The 16,957-nt window shown below is 42.0% G+C and overlaps 1 protein-coding gene across 4 annotated transcripts in view; it reads right to left on the reverse strand.

The window, feature by feature from the left end:
- The window catches only part of LOC133476813 (voltage-dependent T-type calcium channel subunit alpha-1I-like), a 102,325-nt gene continuing 85,368 nt past the window's right edge, over positions 1–16,957 (reverse strand). For 3 of the 4 annotated variants that reach the window (XM_061770712.1, XM_061770710.1, XM_061770713.1), the window contains exons 29-37: positions 16,719–16,789; positions 15,265–15,343; positions 14,354–14,475; positions 11,367–11,792; positions 9,664–9,798; positions 9,464–9,598; positions 9,151–9,346; positions 7,156–7,328; positions 1–4,395 (exon numbers count right to left, since the gene is read on the reverse strand). In XM_061770712.1, coding sequence (XP_061626696.1) covers positions 4,024–4,395; positions 7,156–7,328; positions 9,151–9,346; positions 9,464–9,598; positions 9,664–9,798; positions 11,367–11,792; positions 14,354–14,475; positions 15,265–15,343; positions 16,719–16,789 — 1,709 coding nt within the window. In that variant the 3' untranslated portion in view covers positions 1–4,023. The remainder of the gene's footprint in view (positions 4,396–7,155; positions 7,329–9,150; positions 9,347–9,463; positions 9,599–9,663; positions 9,799–11,366; positions 11,793–14,353; positions 14,476–15,264; positions 15,344–16,718; positions 16,790–16,957) is intronic. The other variant, XM_061770711.1, reaches the window with a different exon arrangement.

Raw genomic sequence — 16,957 nt, forward strand, 5'->3', positions numbered from 1 at the left:
TTTTCAGCATTGGTTTAATAGCCTTAAAGGAGACATATTATGCATTTTTTTTCTCCACGACATGCTAAACTGTGCATTTACTAGCATCCCAGCTCTGCTTAGCTTTCATGGCATGATTGTTTTTCCATGTAGTCTGTCATTTGCACACAAAAAAATGGTGAATGTAAATGGTGAATCTTTGCCTTGGTAGCTGCCAATTCTTGGGTAGAGAAACTGTATTATGTCTATTATGTATGTCTGTATTATGCCAGTTACCAAACTGCTGCTCCTGATGCTTGAGTGCTGACTAGAACTTCCATCCATCCATCCATCCATCCATCCATTTTCTGTACCGCTTTATCCTCACAAGGGCTGCGGGCTGACTAGAACTTAGAGGACTATAAATATATTTGCTTGGTCGAACTTCGATAAAAGTGGCAGCACCAGCAAATCACTGAACGAGTCATCAGTTCCAGAATGCTACTGCTCAAGTGCTAACTAGAACTGGTGGGAAATACTGAAATACATTTACTGTGGACAGTATTATGTCTCTGTAAGTCTTTAGAAGACTGCTGCGGATGCTGCTTGAGTGATAACTAAATGTAGGACAGAAATACATTCTCTTAGATCTCGTTCTGTGAAAGACTCTCCATTTGGTCCAGAATTCTGCTGCTGTAGTGCTGACTAGTACAAGTACATTTGTATGCATTTATTTTAAATGTTACTTTCCATAATATGTCCCCTTTAAAAAACAAGGCATTGGCGCAAGGAACAGCGAGTGAAAAGACAGCCAACAGGTGGTGCAACACAGGAAAACTAAACTTGCCAGGATACATAAATAAGACTGTTTTAAACCCAGGTGGGATGGATGATAAATTCCCATGCAGCCCCTTGACGCCATACCTGCGGTTAAACACACCATGTTTGGGCATCAAAGACTGATGCTGACAGTATTTGGCCCACATCTGCACTCTTTTGAATCACACATTTTTAGCCCTTTTCGTGGGTATGCGGGCACGACTAAGGAGCCCACGTATTGTTTAATATTCCACATTCAGACCCTACAAGTGACGAAGACCTGTTTCCATCAAGCAGCAATATTATACGATATGGTAAGGAATTCGTTGTCCAAAGTCTCGACTTAACCGTGAAGGAAGTCAAACATACTGAGATGCACTATATTGCCAAAAGTATTCGCTCCCCCACCCGAATAATCGGAATCAGGTGTTTCAATCACTTCCATGGCCACAGGTGTATAAAATCGAGCATCTCGGCATGCAGACTGTTTTTACAAACATTTGTGAAAGAATGGGGCGCTCTCAGGAGCACAGTGAATTCCAGCGTGGAACTGTGATACGATGCCACCTCTGCAACAAGTCCAGTCGTGAAATTTCCTCGCTCCTAAATATTCCACAGTCGACTGGCAGCTGTATTGTAAGAACGTGGAAGGGATGCTGAGGCGCATAGTGCGAAGAGGTCGTTAAGTTTCTGCCGAGTCAATCGCTACAGACCTCCAAAGTTCATGTGGCCTTCAGATTATCTTAAGAATAGTGCGCAAAGAGCTTCATGGAATGGGTTTCCATGACCGAGCAGCTGCGTCCGACCCATACATAACCAAATGCAATGCAAAGCGTCGGATGCGGTGGTGTGTAAAGCACGCCCCCACTGGAGTCGAGAGCAGTGGAGACGCATTCTCTGGAGTGACAAATCACGCTTCTCCATCTGCCAATCTGAGGGGCGTGTCTGGGTTTGGCAGTTGCCAGGAGATCGGTACTTGTCTGACTGCATTGTGCCAAGTGTAAAGTTGGGTAGACATGGGATTATGGTGTGGGGTTGTTTTTCAGGAGTTGGGCTTGGCCCCTTAGTTCCAGTGAAAGGAACTTTGAATGCTTCAGCATAGTAAGAGATTTTGGACAATTCCATGCTCTCAACTTTGTAGGATCAGTTTGGAGCTGGCCCCTTCCTCTTCTAACATGACTCTGCACCAGTGCCCAAAGACATGAATGACAGAGTCTGGTGTGCATGAACTTGATTAGCCTGCACAGAGTCCTGACCTCATCCCAATGGAACACCTTTGAGATGACTTAGAGCGGGAGAACCAGGCCTTCTCATCCTTCATCAGTGCGTGACCTCATAAATGCTCTTCTGGAAGAATTGTCAAAAATACCCATAAACACAATCCTAAACCTTGTGGACAGCCTTCCCAGAAGAGTTGAAGCTGTTATACAGTAGCTGCAAAGGGTGGACCAACGTCATATTGAACCCTATGGATGAGGAATGGGGCGGCACGGTGGACGACTGGTTAGAGCGTCAGCCTCACAGTTCTGAGGACCGGGGTTCAATCCCCGGCCCCACCTGTGTGGAGTTTGCATGTTCTCCCCGTGCCTGCGTGGGTTTTCTCCGGGCACTCCGGTTTCCTCCCACATCCCAAAAACATGCATGGTATGTTAAATGACAACTCTAAATTGTCTGTAGGTGTGAATGTGAGTGCGAATGGTTGTTTGTTTGTATGTGCCCTGCGATTGGCTGGCAACCAGTTCAGGGTGTACTCCGCCTCCTGCACGATGATAGCTGGGGTAGGCTCCAACACGCCCGAGACCCTAGTGAGGAGAAGCGGCTCGGAAGATGGATGAGGAATGGGATGTCCCTTAAGTTTATATGCGAGTCAAGCCAGGTGAGCGATTACTTTTGGCAATATAGTGTATCACTGATCAATTCCAAACCATGTTCACTGGTTCATTTTCAGACCTGATGAGTTCAGAAGACCTGTTTCCACCAAGCAGCAGTATGGTTCAGTATGGTATGAAAAGTTTTCATTTGGGTTTTTGTTGTCCAAAGTCTTAACCGTGAAAGAAGTGAAAGGTACTGATATAACTGATCCAAAGCACTTTTAGTGTTTCATTTCAGACCCACAAAGACACTGTAGACCTGTTTTTACCAAGCAGCAGTACATTACGGTTCGCATTTATGTGGGCTTCTGTTTTTCAAAGTCTAAACCTAACCATGAAAAAAAGTGAAAAGTACTAGGGAAAAAAAAAAAAAAAAAAAAAAAAGATTCGAACCACTTTTAGGAGTCCACTTTCAGACGCAACAAAGATACTCAAAACCTGTTTCCACCAAGCAGCAATATGGTTTTGGTTAAATTTGGTCCACATTCATTTGGGTATCCATTTTCTCCAAGTCTCTACCTAACCGTAAAGGAAGGCAACTGTACTGACATAATTGATACGCATCACATTTGATGGTTCACTTTCAGACCAGACGAGCTCCAAATTACTGTTTTTACTAAGCAGCACTACAGCTCAGTACGGTACGCGTTCAATTGGGTTTCCATTTTCCAAAGTCTTTATTTTGTCCACTCTCTACCTAACCTTGAAGATTGTCAAACATACGGACATATTACTGCTCTGAAGGGGTTCACTTTCAGACCTGGCGAAATCTAAGGACCTGTTTCCACCAAGCCACCAAGCAGCAGTTCCCTTTGTCCTTTTGTCTCTAACTAACTGAAGAAATTCAAGCATACCGTCTATTGTCAATACTTGTCTATAGTGCATGGTCACGGTGTCGATTTAACCCTTCTAGACCGCCAACTGGACCCGGTCGCTTTGTGGAAACGCATCTTTGGAGGACAGATACATGGACATTCACGCACAAGATCACAGAAAATAACCTGGCAATGTTGTGTACCCGACAGAATCCACCTGTCTGTCAATGCCATTGTTATTGACGGTACGATATAAACGTGGACACCGGCTGTAATGTGACCAAGGGGGTTCTGGTTCGAAAAACCAAAGTCCTGAATCACTGACAGATTCCACAGACACATTTCAAAGCTCCAAGAATATTTCCCATTAACATCCAGAGCCTAAATCCCCGGGTTCTAAACTCTTGCCCGTCATCCCAGAGTCTGGAAAGCGAGGTTGCTCTTCAGACGACCAATCCCGAGCAGTTGAGCAACAGAGAACAGATGGTTCAAAGACGAGAGAGTTGTGTCATCAAGAACGAGTTGGAAGAGTTCTGAGCATGGTGGGATGACAAAAAGTTTCATCTGTTCTTCCGGGAGTTTATGTCCCGTTCCCGGCTGCTCTTTCTGTCTGTTTGCTGACGGGTCAGTGAGAGGCTGTTGTTGGTGTTAGACAGATCCTCCCCCATGTCTTCGTCAGGGGGCTCCACAGAGTCCTGGTGCGGGGGGCTGGGGCTCCTCTGGTGCCCCTCGGTGGCCTGGTGGTGGGAAGTGGGGCTGTGGTTCTTCACTGTAGGGTGATCATGCTGGACTGGAGTGGGCTCTGATGGGTGATACGGGGGATCAAGATGCCGAGGTGGTGAGACACTGAAGGTGAGGCCTTCCTCCAGCGCCACCTGTTGGCTGCCCTCAGGACTACCAGCGGCTGACGACGAGCCGCTCTGGGACAGGTGCTACACACAGAGAAGCAAGAGTTTACTTTAGTGTCAAGAACTCTGCCAAGGACGAAAAATCCAAAATTTGCCCGTATGACTTCAGCTGGCCTATACTGCTCTATTCTAGTCATGTACATAGCGGTAATAGCCAATACAAAGCCACACACAGCAAGATTTTTTTCCACATGGTGGGTCACTGTTCCACTTGGCGTCCATGCAAGCATATCTTAATGACCAAAAACGAAAATTGCTCGAGCCACACCTTTATCTGCATCAGGTCAACATTGATTATCTTCTTCCTTAACCCATGTTTTGAGGGAATTGGTTCTGTAGTTCTGACATATTATAGCAAATGAAGTAACGAGCAAATTAAGAAAGTAACAAACAAATGAACGAACACATAAATGGATGAGCAAGTGAGTGAACAGACAAATGAACTAAGTAACAAGTAGACAGACAAACCAATTAACCCAAATAAGGAACAAATGAACACAGAAACCAACTAGGAAAATATGAATTGAAGAAACGAGTAAGTCAGAAAACAAAAGAACAAAAAACAACTAACTAACAAATAAGTGAAAAAAGGAGCAAACAAACAAATGACCTAACTAATAAAAGAGCAAACGAATGAGACCAACTGGTCTTCAACGAACAAACAAACAAAATCAACCAACGAATGAGCTAACGAGTGAACAAGGAAACTAACTATAAGCTAAGTAACTAGCAAAGAAACACTAGCCAACCAAACAACCAATCAACAAAAGTGAGAACAAGAATAGAAAGCAAACAAATGAGCGTGTAAGCAAGCCAACAAACTAGCTAAGTAACTAAATCACTAACCATAAAAATGAAGGAAGGAATGAGCAAACAAACTTACAGGCTAACCAATTAACAAATAACCAAACTAACCAAGCATCGAACAAGTGAGCGACCAAGCTAGCCAACCAGCTAACGAACTAACAAACAAAGTAGTGTGCAAAGCAGACCGAGTGAACATACGAAAAGTACTCTAACAAGCAAAAAAAAAAACTAATCAAGCAACGTAATGTACGAACGAGACAAACAAAAAAATGACTGAGCGACCAGTGACTGACTAGAGCTTTAAATCATCCTATCTACTGAATATCATGGACGAATGACAAAATTATTGATAGGGAAATGTATTTTCATCGTATTTTTTTAATCTGATTTTATTTTGTATGGTATCTTACTTTTAGCTTTAGACTACAATCTGAAAAAAAGATCTTGTTGGTCGCAAATACTTTTAATTGAAAATATTGGTACTGCAGGATTGTGAAAAGCCTACCGCATCCTCTGTGCTCTTGTTGACTAGTAGCATGACGGCCAGTGGGGTCTTAAAAAGGCAGACATTGGGGGATTGGCGCAAAAACAATTAAAAGCAAACGGCCAGGGGAAGGGAGAAAAGAGCTTTAGGACAACAAAGAATAAACCTTGCGAGAGATTTAATGAGATTAAGGAAAAACATGATAACCAGAAAGAAGAACCTGAACGCAAGTGCGAGCCAAGAACAATGACAGCCAACAAAGCTGAGCGGCAGCCATGCTAATTAGCTCAGCGCCACTGAGCGCCAACGGATCACAGAGGCATTGAGCTTTACAAAGCCTCCAGGTAGAGAGAGAGGGATGGGTCACCATGGATACACAAGAACTAAAAAAGACCGGGAGCTCTTTATTTTTGTTTCATGCTCATGCCAATTGAGGGAAGCGAGTCAATGTGGATTCAGCTTGGATTAAGTGAGGGTGTGATAATAATAATTAAAGCTAAATTGGGAGGTGCGCTAGATGGAGGCTCGATGTGAGTACACAAAAAACGCAAATAGTATAGGGACAATCTCTCGGACAAATTTAGCATTGAAGGAAACCTGAACATGTGCAAAGTGAGGCTAAAATGGCTGCTTCAAAACAAGATGGCAGACTTCCTATATCTTTTCAGGAATGGCTTCTTGAGACATTTTTGTGGGTCTACTGATGATAGACATGCCTACCAAATTTCATGTTGCGAAGAGAAACGAGCTTCAGGGGCTGAATTTTCACCAGGGTGATCACGCCTCATCAAACTTTGCCACCATGCCACAACCACATGCAATAACGAAAACTCAAATGGCTGACAATTTAGTGTATACATAGTTCTAATTTGGTAGCAATCGGACAAAACAACTATTAGGAGTTCGTCTTTGAAGGACCCTTGAAAATAATGACAAAATTACCGGTACCCTAAAATGGCCATTTCAAACCAAAATGGCAGACTTCCTGTGTCTCTTTGTACACAGCTTTTTGAGACTTATTTGTGCATCTACTCCTGATAGACATGCCCACCAAATTACATTGCGAAGTGAAACTGGCTTTAGAGGCGGAATTTTTTTAAACACTTTGACGACAAAATGGACCTAAAATGCCCGCTTCAAACCAAAATGGCAGACTTCCTGTGTCATTTAAGGCATGGCTTCTTGAGACTTTTTGTGGGTCTCCTAACGATGGACATGCCCAACTTTTTTCTTTCTTGCTAACTGAAATGGGCTAAATTAAAAAAATTAATGTAAAAAAATCCCAAGGGGTGCTGATGGGCCAATTTTGAGAGGGATGTCCAGGACTCCTACCAAATAGAAATCCTCACCCTCATGAACATGCCTGTACAATTTTGTGAATTTTTGACTCTAGAAGAGCCCTAAAAAGGATCCATCTTGTCTCTAATAGATGTCAGCTCCTCGCCCATCCATCCATGCACACACTCTTCAATCTATTCATCCGGTCTTAATACCCGTGAGCGCACCGTCCCACTGTTGGCTCTGGGTGAGCGGAGGGACGCCCAGGAGGCCGGGGAGGCCAGCCGGGACGAAGGCCTGTCTCGAGGGTTGGGGTGAAAGAAGTCAGCCGGGAGGTGGAAGAGCGGCGAAGACCTGAGGCCTCCATCGATGCAGCTTATGCACTCATCTGCAAACACGAAGTTTTGTTGTTTCACGTTTCATTAGCCATGTCAGGTTTCGACATTTTACACTTCACTGCTGCACCACGTTTTGCCGTTCCGCATTTTGTTTTTTCACGTTTCACGGTTTCATGATTCGCTGTTTCACATTCTGCTGTTAGAGGTTTTACTGATTCATGAGTGGCTATTTGATTCTTCGCTGTTTCAATATTTGCTGTTCCATTTTGCAGTTTTGTTGTGTCACATTTTTCTATTTCACATTTTCTTGTTTTACATTTTGTCATTTTGCAGTTTTAGGTTTCACGTTTTGCCATTTGCCAGTTGATAGTCCGCCGATACATTTTGCCATTTCAGGTTTCACCGTTTTAGACGCCGCTGTCTTACATTTTGTTGTTTCACAACGAGCTGCTTAATGTTTTATCAATTCATGTTTTAGCCTTTTGTTAAGTGACATTTAAATATTTAATGTTTCGCTGTTTTACGTTTCGTTATTTAACGATTGGCAGTTTCGTGGTTTGCCATTCCACGTTCTGGTGCTTCACATTTTGTCAAACAAAGTTTTGCTATTCCACGTTTTGCAGCGTCACATTTTTCCCATTTCAGTCCTTTATACTTAGTTTTTTCATGTCAATTTTTCACTTGTTTCAGGATTTGCTCTTTAACGGTTTGCTGTTTCACGCTTTGCTGTTTAACTTTTCGCTGTTTTGCTTTCTTGCCGTTTCACTTTTCTACATTTCACCTTTCGCCACTTTACATATCAACGTTTTGCCATTTTATGTTTCGCTGTTTCAATTTTGCAGCTTCATGTTACAGTGTTCCCTCGCAACTTCGTGCTTCACGTTTTGCGGCTTCAGTGCTTCGCGGGTTTTTCCAAAATATTCATCAAAAAAAAAAAATTCATAAAAAAAATAAAAATGAAAAAATACAGCCATATCAGCAGCCATATTGCGGAAAGACGCGTTGTTTCATGTTTATGCACGAAAGAGGTTTCCCTGCATGCCAAACAAAGAAATTAGTTGACTCAGCTTTGTACATGCCTATACATGCCACGGGCACTCATACAAGGCGCGTGATTGGTTCCCGGCACGTCATCGACCGATAAGAGCACGATTGGATTTATTCCGTGAGCTGATTGGCTGCGGATCATCGCAGGCTCACCCAGCATCTTCTCTTGTTGTGTCTCGCCAGTCTCGTCCACGCTGTTGACTGTCTTGCATACTGTATCTTAGTGTTGTGTTTGTGATAACTTTTTTTTTTTAAGCGATAGCATTTTTTGATTAGTTAAGAGGAAGAAGAAGAAAATCAGCGAAAAAGTTAAACTTTTAGATATGATCAAAGAGGGCAGAAGTTATGCATCTGTGGCACGCCATTATGGCGTGAATGAATCTACAGTGCGGTACATCAAGAAAGAGGAAGCAAACATCCACAAAACTGCTTCAATAAGGAAGCGAAACATGTGGTAACTCCGCGTAATAAGAGATGGGGTTACGTCCTTGTACAGGGGAATTTTGAAGCAAAAGAAAAAAACATACCCACATGGTACCCACATACACGAAAATTACTAGGGTGGGGGGGCAAATCCTACTTTGCGGGTTTTCACCTTTCGCAGGGGGGTTCTGGTCCCCATTAACTGCGAAAACCGAGGGATCACTGTATACCATTTCAGCTTTTGTCGTTTACATTTTGCTAAACAGAATTTCTTGCCATGCCAAGTTTCAAATTTGATTGTTTTTCTCGTTTAAACCACCTTTAAAAAAAAGTAGTAATTATTTTGTTTATTCTGTTTTCAATCTTCTGTTCTAGCTAGAAAAAGGTCATGTGTCCTGGTACCTGTGCAATGCGTTGGGCTTTGTCGTTCCACCCATGGCGGACACAAGTAAGGATGGACGCTCGCCTCAATAAGCTGGTGAACTTCCTTCTCTTCATCTTCTTCCTCTCCTCTGGAAGGGGCTGTACAAGGGAGCCCCTTGTAGAGTCTCTCAGTGTGCGACTCACCCAAACTGTGGGAGTCACCACTGCTGCCCTCCTGAAGGAGAAGAAAGACTGTGAAGACGGAAGTGTGTATGTCTGTGTTCTTGTTCCTGTGTGTTTGCCTGTGCGTGTGTGTGTGTGTGTGTGTGTGCACATGTGTGAGTGTTTGTACCTGGCTTCCTCCTATCAGCATCTGGTAGCTGGCGTGTTCGTCCAGGCTGAGATCATCGGGCAGTGCCGGTGATGATGATTTGTCAGACAGCTGCTCTGACATCAGTGACATTCTCTCCACCTCCGCCAGACAGACCTGTGACCCCCAACATAGTCAGCCACCAAATACGTGTGTTTGTGTGCGTGTATATGTGTGCGCACCTCTTGTGTGTGTCCGTCACAGTCCTTGCAAATGTGGGAGTAATGATGGAAGACGGAGCCGGAGAGGTTGTCAATCATATCGCCTTCCATAGAGTCTTTGATGAGCAGAGACACACTGTCCAGCCACTGGCTCTCCTGTAACACACACACACACACAAATACAAATAATGGACAGGTAGTGAGAAATAGATTTTTCGTTGGAGGTTGGGGTGTTAGGGTGAGCATGTGTGTCTCACCTGAGGCCGATCTCGACGGAGAAAAATCTGAGCCGGCCCGCATGGGCAGATTGTTCTGGAGCTCCAGTAGCTAAACCTAACTTGAAATCCTAACGCCTGTTTTGAAACCCGAATTTGAAACTGTAACTTGATCTCGAAATCCTACTTTGAAATCCTAACCCTGTCTTTAAACCCTCGTTTGAAACTGTAACCGGATCTTGAAATCACAACCCTGAATTGAAACTTTCACCCTGTCTTCAAACCCTAATTTAAAAACTTTACCTGATCTATTCTGATCTTGAAGCCCTAACCCTAGCTTTAATAACTGAATTGTAACCTCAGTTTGAAACACTAATGCTGTCATGGGTGTGTGTTCTGGTTGTTGTCTTCCCCCTGTCTCGTACACAGCTGCTCCTGAGAGCATCTTCCCCACATGTGCCTCGTTTACCCTCATTACCCCATGCATTTTACCTCCTCCTTCTTTCTGGTCGCCAGTTCGTTGTACCTTATTGTCACATTCCCGCATTCCTTGTTTCCACGTCACCGACTCATAGTAAGCCTAGACCCTGTTCTGATTATTGACCTTGCCTTTTTGCCTCACGTTTTTTTGGGATATTGTTGCCTTTACGGATTGCCTGCCGGTGTACCGATCTCTGCCCGTTTATTAAACCTCTCTTTTTGAAACTGTCCATCTGAATTGGAGTCGTGCATTTTGTCCTTTCTTCCGTTCATGACAAATGCTGGTTTGAAACACTAACTTGAAACCCTAATTTGAAATCCTAACCCTGTTTTCAAACCTTAACCCTAAAATAAAACCCCCAAAACGTCTTGAGAAACTATACATTTAAAACCCTTTCGCAATCTTGAATTTCGCAGTCTTGACACCCTAATTTGAAACGCTAACCCTAAATTAAAATGCTTACTCTTACCTAATTCAAAACCCTAACTCAACTTTGAAACCCTTACCCTATAGCGTGAAACACTAACCCTAAATTGAAAGCCAAACCCTAAGATAAAACGCTCTCCGGATCATGAAACCTTAAACCCAGTTTCATATCCTAATCATGTCTTGAAACCCTAAATTTAAAAAACCTAAACATGGCTTGAAATCTTAACCACACCTTGAAATCCAAACTTGAAACTCTAAATTGAAACCCAATCTTGACACCTTCACCCTTATTTGAAACCATACATTTTAAAGCCTATCCAAATCTTAAAACCCTAACTGGAAAACCTAACCTTGTCTTGAGACCCTAACTAACCCTGACTTTAAACACTATTTTAAAACCCTAATTTGAAGTCGTAACCCTAGTTTGAAACCCTAATGCTGGCATGAAACAATAATTTGAAACCCCACGCCAGGCTCAAAACCCTATCCTGATCTCCAAACCTGAAACCCTGGATTTCGAACGTGGGCGTCATATGTACAAACCACAAACCGCTTCAAATAAAAATAATCATCACAATCATCAAATAGAATATATTTACCTGAGCAGGAGAATAAAGTCGACATCTGGGATTCGTGTGTCCTTCCTCAGGAGCCCCTACTCCACCACCTCCTCCGTTTTTTGGCAGCGCCATCAAAGCTCCGCTCTGCCCTCCGACCGCGCCGTCGCCCACTCCGCCGACAGCCCCACCCGTGGCCCCCGCGATGGCCCCGATGCCACCCATTATGCAGCACAGGCCGCCCTGGGCCAGCTCCAGCTCGATCTCTGCGTCCATCTCGGCGTCCTCCTGTGCCTCCTTGTTGGAGTCGTCCAGGTGCTTCATGAGTACGGCCACCACCACGTTGATGAGGACGAACTGAGCCGTCAAAACGAATGACACGAAGTACAAAGGAGAGATGAACTGGAGGCCCGCGTGGCAGCCGTAGTCGCCGCCCGGACGCCCCGGAGGGCACTCGCGGAGGGTGTCCTGGTGGTGCAGAAGGTGAAAAAGCCAACATTAACAAAGACAACATTATCATCATGTCTGCTAATTCTGCTTTTCTGCTAACATTAGCGTGTTACAGTGGTCCCTTGAGATACAAGTGACTCGACGTACAGGTTTTTTGAGACTCATCATTCAGACAATGTTTCTTTTTTTTTTCTTTGGCGAGTTCAACCTTTAGAGCGTCTGCTTCACAGTTCTGAGGACGGGGGTTCAATCCCCGGCCCCGCCTGTGTGGAGTTTGCATGTTCTCCCCATGCCTGTGTGGGTTTTCTCCGGGCGCTCCGGTTTCCTCCCACATCCCAAAAGCATGCATGGTAGATAACTCTAAATTGCCCGTAGGTGTGAATGTGAATGGTTGTTTGTTTATATGTGCCCTGCGATTGGCTGGCAAGCAGTTTAGGGTGTACCCCGCCTCCTGCCCGATGATCGCTGCGACAGGCACCAGCGCTCCTTGTGAGGATAAGCGGCTCAGATAATGGATGGAGTTCAACCTTGCGATAAGAACGCTGTGTGGTGGCAGTGAACTCAACTCAACTCACTTCACAATAAGCAGCCCTTTGGCAAATAGTGAACAATTCTTTTTTTTAAAAGAGGCTTCAAGCTGTTTAACACCCATTTGAAGTTTACTGTCAAATTAAACATAAAACATAATGAATTACATGTGTATTTAAAACAACCATAGCTTAGCCTTTCAGGCCGCTAGCTTGATGCTAATGCTAATTACCATGTATGTTGCGGTACTCTAACCCTTTAAACAACTCACTGAAAACAAATGGTGCAGCAACATGCACACTCACAATATAACAGGACTCACATTCCTATATCCTTTATCCTCTGTGGAGAATGACTAATATTACTGCCAAACTGAGGAGCTGAGAGACGAATTGAGGCGTTATTATGAATCCCTCTTAACTTCTCGGCAGGACATGGCCTGCTGTAAAATGATTGGCTGCATCCAATCTCACATAACAGAACATGAGCAGAATGTTTTCAAAGGAGGAGTACTAGGCTGCCATTGATTAGTAATCTTCATTCTGTTGTGTGCTAGAGAGACTGTTTAGCCTTTTGACTGCGTCTTTGCTTTCATTATTCCCTCCATCAGGCACGGATACCTGCTTGCTGTGGGGGAGCCAATGTGTGACCTTTTCCCCTTTCAGTCACATTGTGTAGAATTATAACAAAACGCATTCAGGCTCTCCGTGTGATGCAATGCCGTTCTACATCACTGCATGCTACAACCATAATAATACAAACAATTAAATACGAGTGATAGTGTCAATCAAAGGTGAGCATAATGTATTTACTGTAGGACCTGAAGAAAGGGATTTGAAAAAAAAAATGGTCTTATGTTACAGTATAAAATTCAAGATGTGTTTTCATATTTAAAAGAGAGATTTGTTTTCAGGATTTAAATTGTGTTTTTACAAATAAAAGTCACAGTATTAGGAAGAAAAAAAGGTTGTATTTTCTTTAAATATATAAATATTATTTCTGAGGGGAAAACATGTTTTTTGGGAGGAAAAAGTAGTATTGTTCAAGGAAAAAAATCCTCTTAGCGTTACGATTGTTTCTAATTTTCATGAAAAAAGTAATAAGATGATTAAAGTTGTGGTTTTGGAGAAAAAAAGACCTGGTATGAAAATAAAGTCGATTTTCCTTTTCAAAAAACATAATTTTAGGAGAATAAAGTTTTTCATTTATTGTTTTACTTTGGGCGGCACGGTGACTGACTGGTTATCACATCTGCCTCACAGTTCTGCGGACTGGGGTTCAAATCCCGGCCCCGCCTGTGTGGTGTTTGCATGTTCTCCCCGTGCCTGCGTGGTTTTCTCCGGGCACTCCGGTTTCCTCCCACATCCCAAAACCTTGCGTGGTAGGTTGATTGAAGACTCTAAACTGCCCGTAAGTGTGAATGTGTGCGCAAATGGTTGTTTGTTTATATGTGCCCTGCGATTGGCTGGCAACCAGTTCGGGGTGTACCCTGCCTCTCGCCCGAAGATAGCTGGGATAGGCTCCAGCACGCCCGTGACCCTTGTGAGGATAAAGCGGTACAGACAATGGATGGATGGATGTTTTACTTGGTAGAAAAAAAAATTCTAATTATTTGAGAATAGTTTTTTCCAAGCAAAAAAGAATCATATTTTCTCTACAAAAATATCTGTTTTCCCAGAAAAAAATGCACATTTCTGGGTTTCAAGATTAGAGTTGTATTTCAAGGAAAAAAGTAATATTTATTTGAGGAAAAAAAAAATATCCTAGTATTATAAAAAAGGTAATTTTTGGAGAAGAAAAAAGTTACCAGATAAAAATGTTTTTCAGAGAAAATGTCCTGATATAAAAAAGTACATATATTTTTGAAAGAAAGTTATAATTTTAAAGATAAAAGTTAAAATATAATGAGAATAAAATTATATATTTACAGTACATTGTGATCTTTCAAGGAAAAAGCTGTATTTTTTAATTTACTTCACCAGAATGTATTTGAACTCTTAATTGTTACTATGGAGGCTTTAGTACACGTGTCGTTAAAAGAAGTAACAAACCTTCATGATGCCGTTCCAGTTGTCGCCCGTGGAGACCTGGAAGAGTGTGAGGAACGCCATTCCGAAGTTCTCGAAGGTCGCATGACGGCTCATGCCCTCGCATGGATAGTCAATGTTGCACACTGACGGATTTTGGACAAAAAAATAAATAAATAAAGTAATTCTTTGGCTGCAATTTGAGCCGCTGAAAACGAGGGTGGGTTAACGTAATTTTTGTCATTTTTGAGTTAGGTGTATGAATGTAAACAGAAAAGGAATATCTTTCTGATGAATACCTGTCCAAATCAAGGTTTAGTTCCTAATTTAACATACAGTATAGGAGGAAGTCCATTATTGCACTCAGCACTGTTCCTGATCAGTCCAACAACCCAGAAACTGAGCTTCAGAAATTGGTAAAAGACAAAAAGTACAAACGCAAGTAGCGCTTTAGCTTTGGTGCCAGTGCATCTGCATGTTAGTTAGTATAACTGAATGATATTTATCATCTTTCATAAAATATTGATAGACTTTATATACCTTAGAACACTATTGCATTCGACATTTTTTTTTCTAATCCCAGTTTGTTTTTCTTTCAGGCAACCTAGATGATCCTGACCATGATCCAACCTATGAAACTGAAGATGATGACAGGAACTCAGTTGTGGATAAAAATGTGGTACCCATCAAAGTCATTATATTTGGCAAAACATCAAAATTTGAGGCAACCAGAATTTCTGTAAAAACTCATATGCAGAAGTAATCATTGCCATATAAACCACCAAGATATAAATCCCCCAGATTTTATTGCAGCCATCAAAGTTTCACTCACTCATGCTCTATGGCAAAAATTGGGTTAGCCCATTCTAGTACTCAGTGGCTCGATTAGTAATTAAAGTATTTACACCCCCAGTAGGGGGCGTGTAACTTCTTACCCAGCTCTCCAAAGAGCTCCACACCGAGTGCAGCGTAGATGAAGAAGAGCAGCATGAACAGCAGGCCGAGATTTCCCACCTGACACACAAAAATGACGGTGCACTGAATATTTTCTTGCACAATTACTGCAATCAAAACATTTCTTTCATCTGATACAAATAATAAATAGTTTTAAAATGCAGAAAATGAACTCATGAAAATGTTGTGATCTCACAGAGCTTTGTAAAAAAAAAAAAAAATTTTAAATAAAAAAATCCCGAAGAATAACATTTTGATGCATATTAGTCTCAAGAGTTCTTTGAACCCTTCAAAAATTCTAGTCACCTAATGCAAGCTGCAGCAAATGCAGCCCCAGAACTTAATAGTGATTTACAGTGGCTGGAATATAGCCCAGCAGGTCGTTACAGGGCTTTTCCACTCTGCAACAACGAGGCGCTCTAAAGTGGCCATGCCAGGGTGAAGCCCCGGTCCATATGCTGGCTGGCAGGTCAGACTTTTTGCTGTCGTTTTCTCTCTGCGTTCACAGCTGACAACAAGACGCTGTAAAATGGCCACGCCTGCAGACTATGAGAAGGGAAGAAATCCTGAAAACTTAAAAGGTAAAAACTGTTTGCTGCTTTTTCTACACAATTCAATAATACATAGTTCTCAGTATATGCTCATGTTTTCAGCAATCATAGTAACTTTAAACGTGTTATGTATTTAGAAGCAAATCTCTCAATTAATTTTACAGGGTCTTTAAGTCAGTCGATGCTCTCAGCGACAGTCAGAAATCACAGGTTTTCATATTTTCCAAGGAAAAAAACATTCAGGGGAAAAAGTCATATGAGAAAAAAACAAAACGTTTTTTTCACCAAAAACTTAGTTCTTTCGGGATTTCGTATGAGAATAAAGTCATAATTTTCCAAGAAAAAAAAGTTTTTTTTAAAAGCCATTTTGTTCAGAAAAAAAGTCACAACATTATGACAAATAAGGGAAATTTTACTTTCTTTTCTGACTTTGTATTATGAGAATAAAGTCATAATTGTTTCAAGAAAATGTTTATTTTTTTCAAGAAAAAAAGATTTTAGAAAAATGTCATATCATGAAAACAAAGTCTGAGTTTCGAGAGAAAATGTGTCATAATAGCAAAAATAAAAGTAATATTTTAAAATAAAAAAATCTATAAAATATTCTTAAAATATTTTTCGAAAAATTTTATTTTGGGGGAAAAAAGGCACATTATAATCAGGCGAAATAAGCAATATTTAGTAAAACATCATGCTTTTGCCGTGCCTTTTCCAAAGCAAATGAAGTTCACTGAGAAAAGTAAAAACATTTTCATCAAAGATGTCGCCCTCAAGCTCGCAATTCTCATTGGGGGAACCTCCTCGGACAGTGGGCATTGATCATTCCGCAAATTTTAATCAACTCCTGGGAGTTCTTGTATGCGTGTGCGTGTGTGTTTGCTCACTTGAGGCAGAGCTTGGACGACAGTATCCAGCAAAGCTCTCATCCCGGTTGCCATCTTAAGCAACTTCAACACTACAAAGAGAGAACACACACACACATTGAGAAAACAAGTGAACGATGACAAACAGGGTAGATAAAACTGGCTAAGAAAAACTAGGAAAAAATTGATTACGCGTGATCAATAGATGGAGACGCTCCAATTACCGCAGGCCTAATTTACAAATGCTACCAACAGTAAGC

Source organism: Phyllopteryx taeniolatus, chromosome 4 (genome assembly GCF_024500385.1).
Source record: "Phyllopteryx taeniolatus isolate TA_2022b chromosome 4, UOR_Ptae_1.2, whole genome shotgun sequence".
NCBI lineage: Eukaryota > Metazoa > Chordata > Actinopteri > Syngnathiformes > Syngnathidae > Phyllopteryx > Phyllopteryx taeniolatus.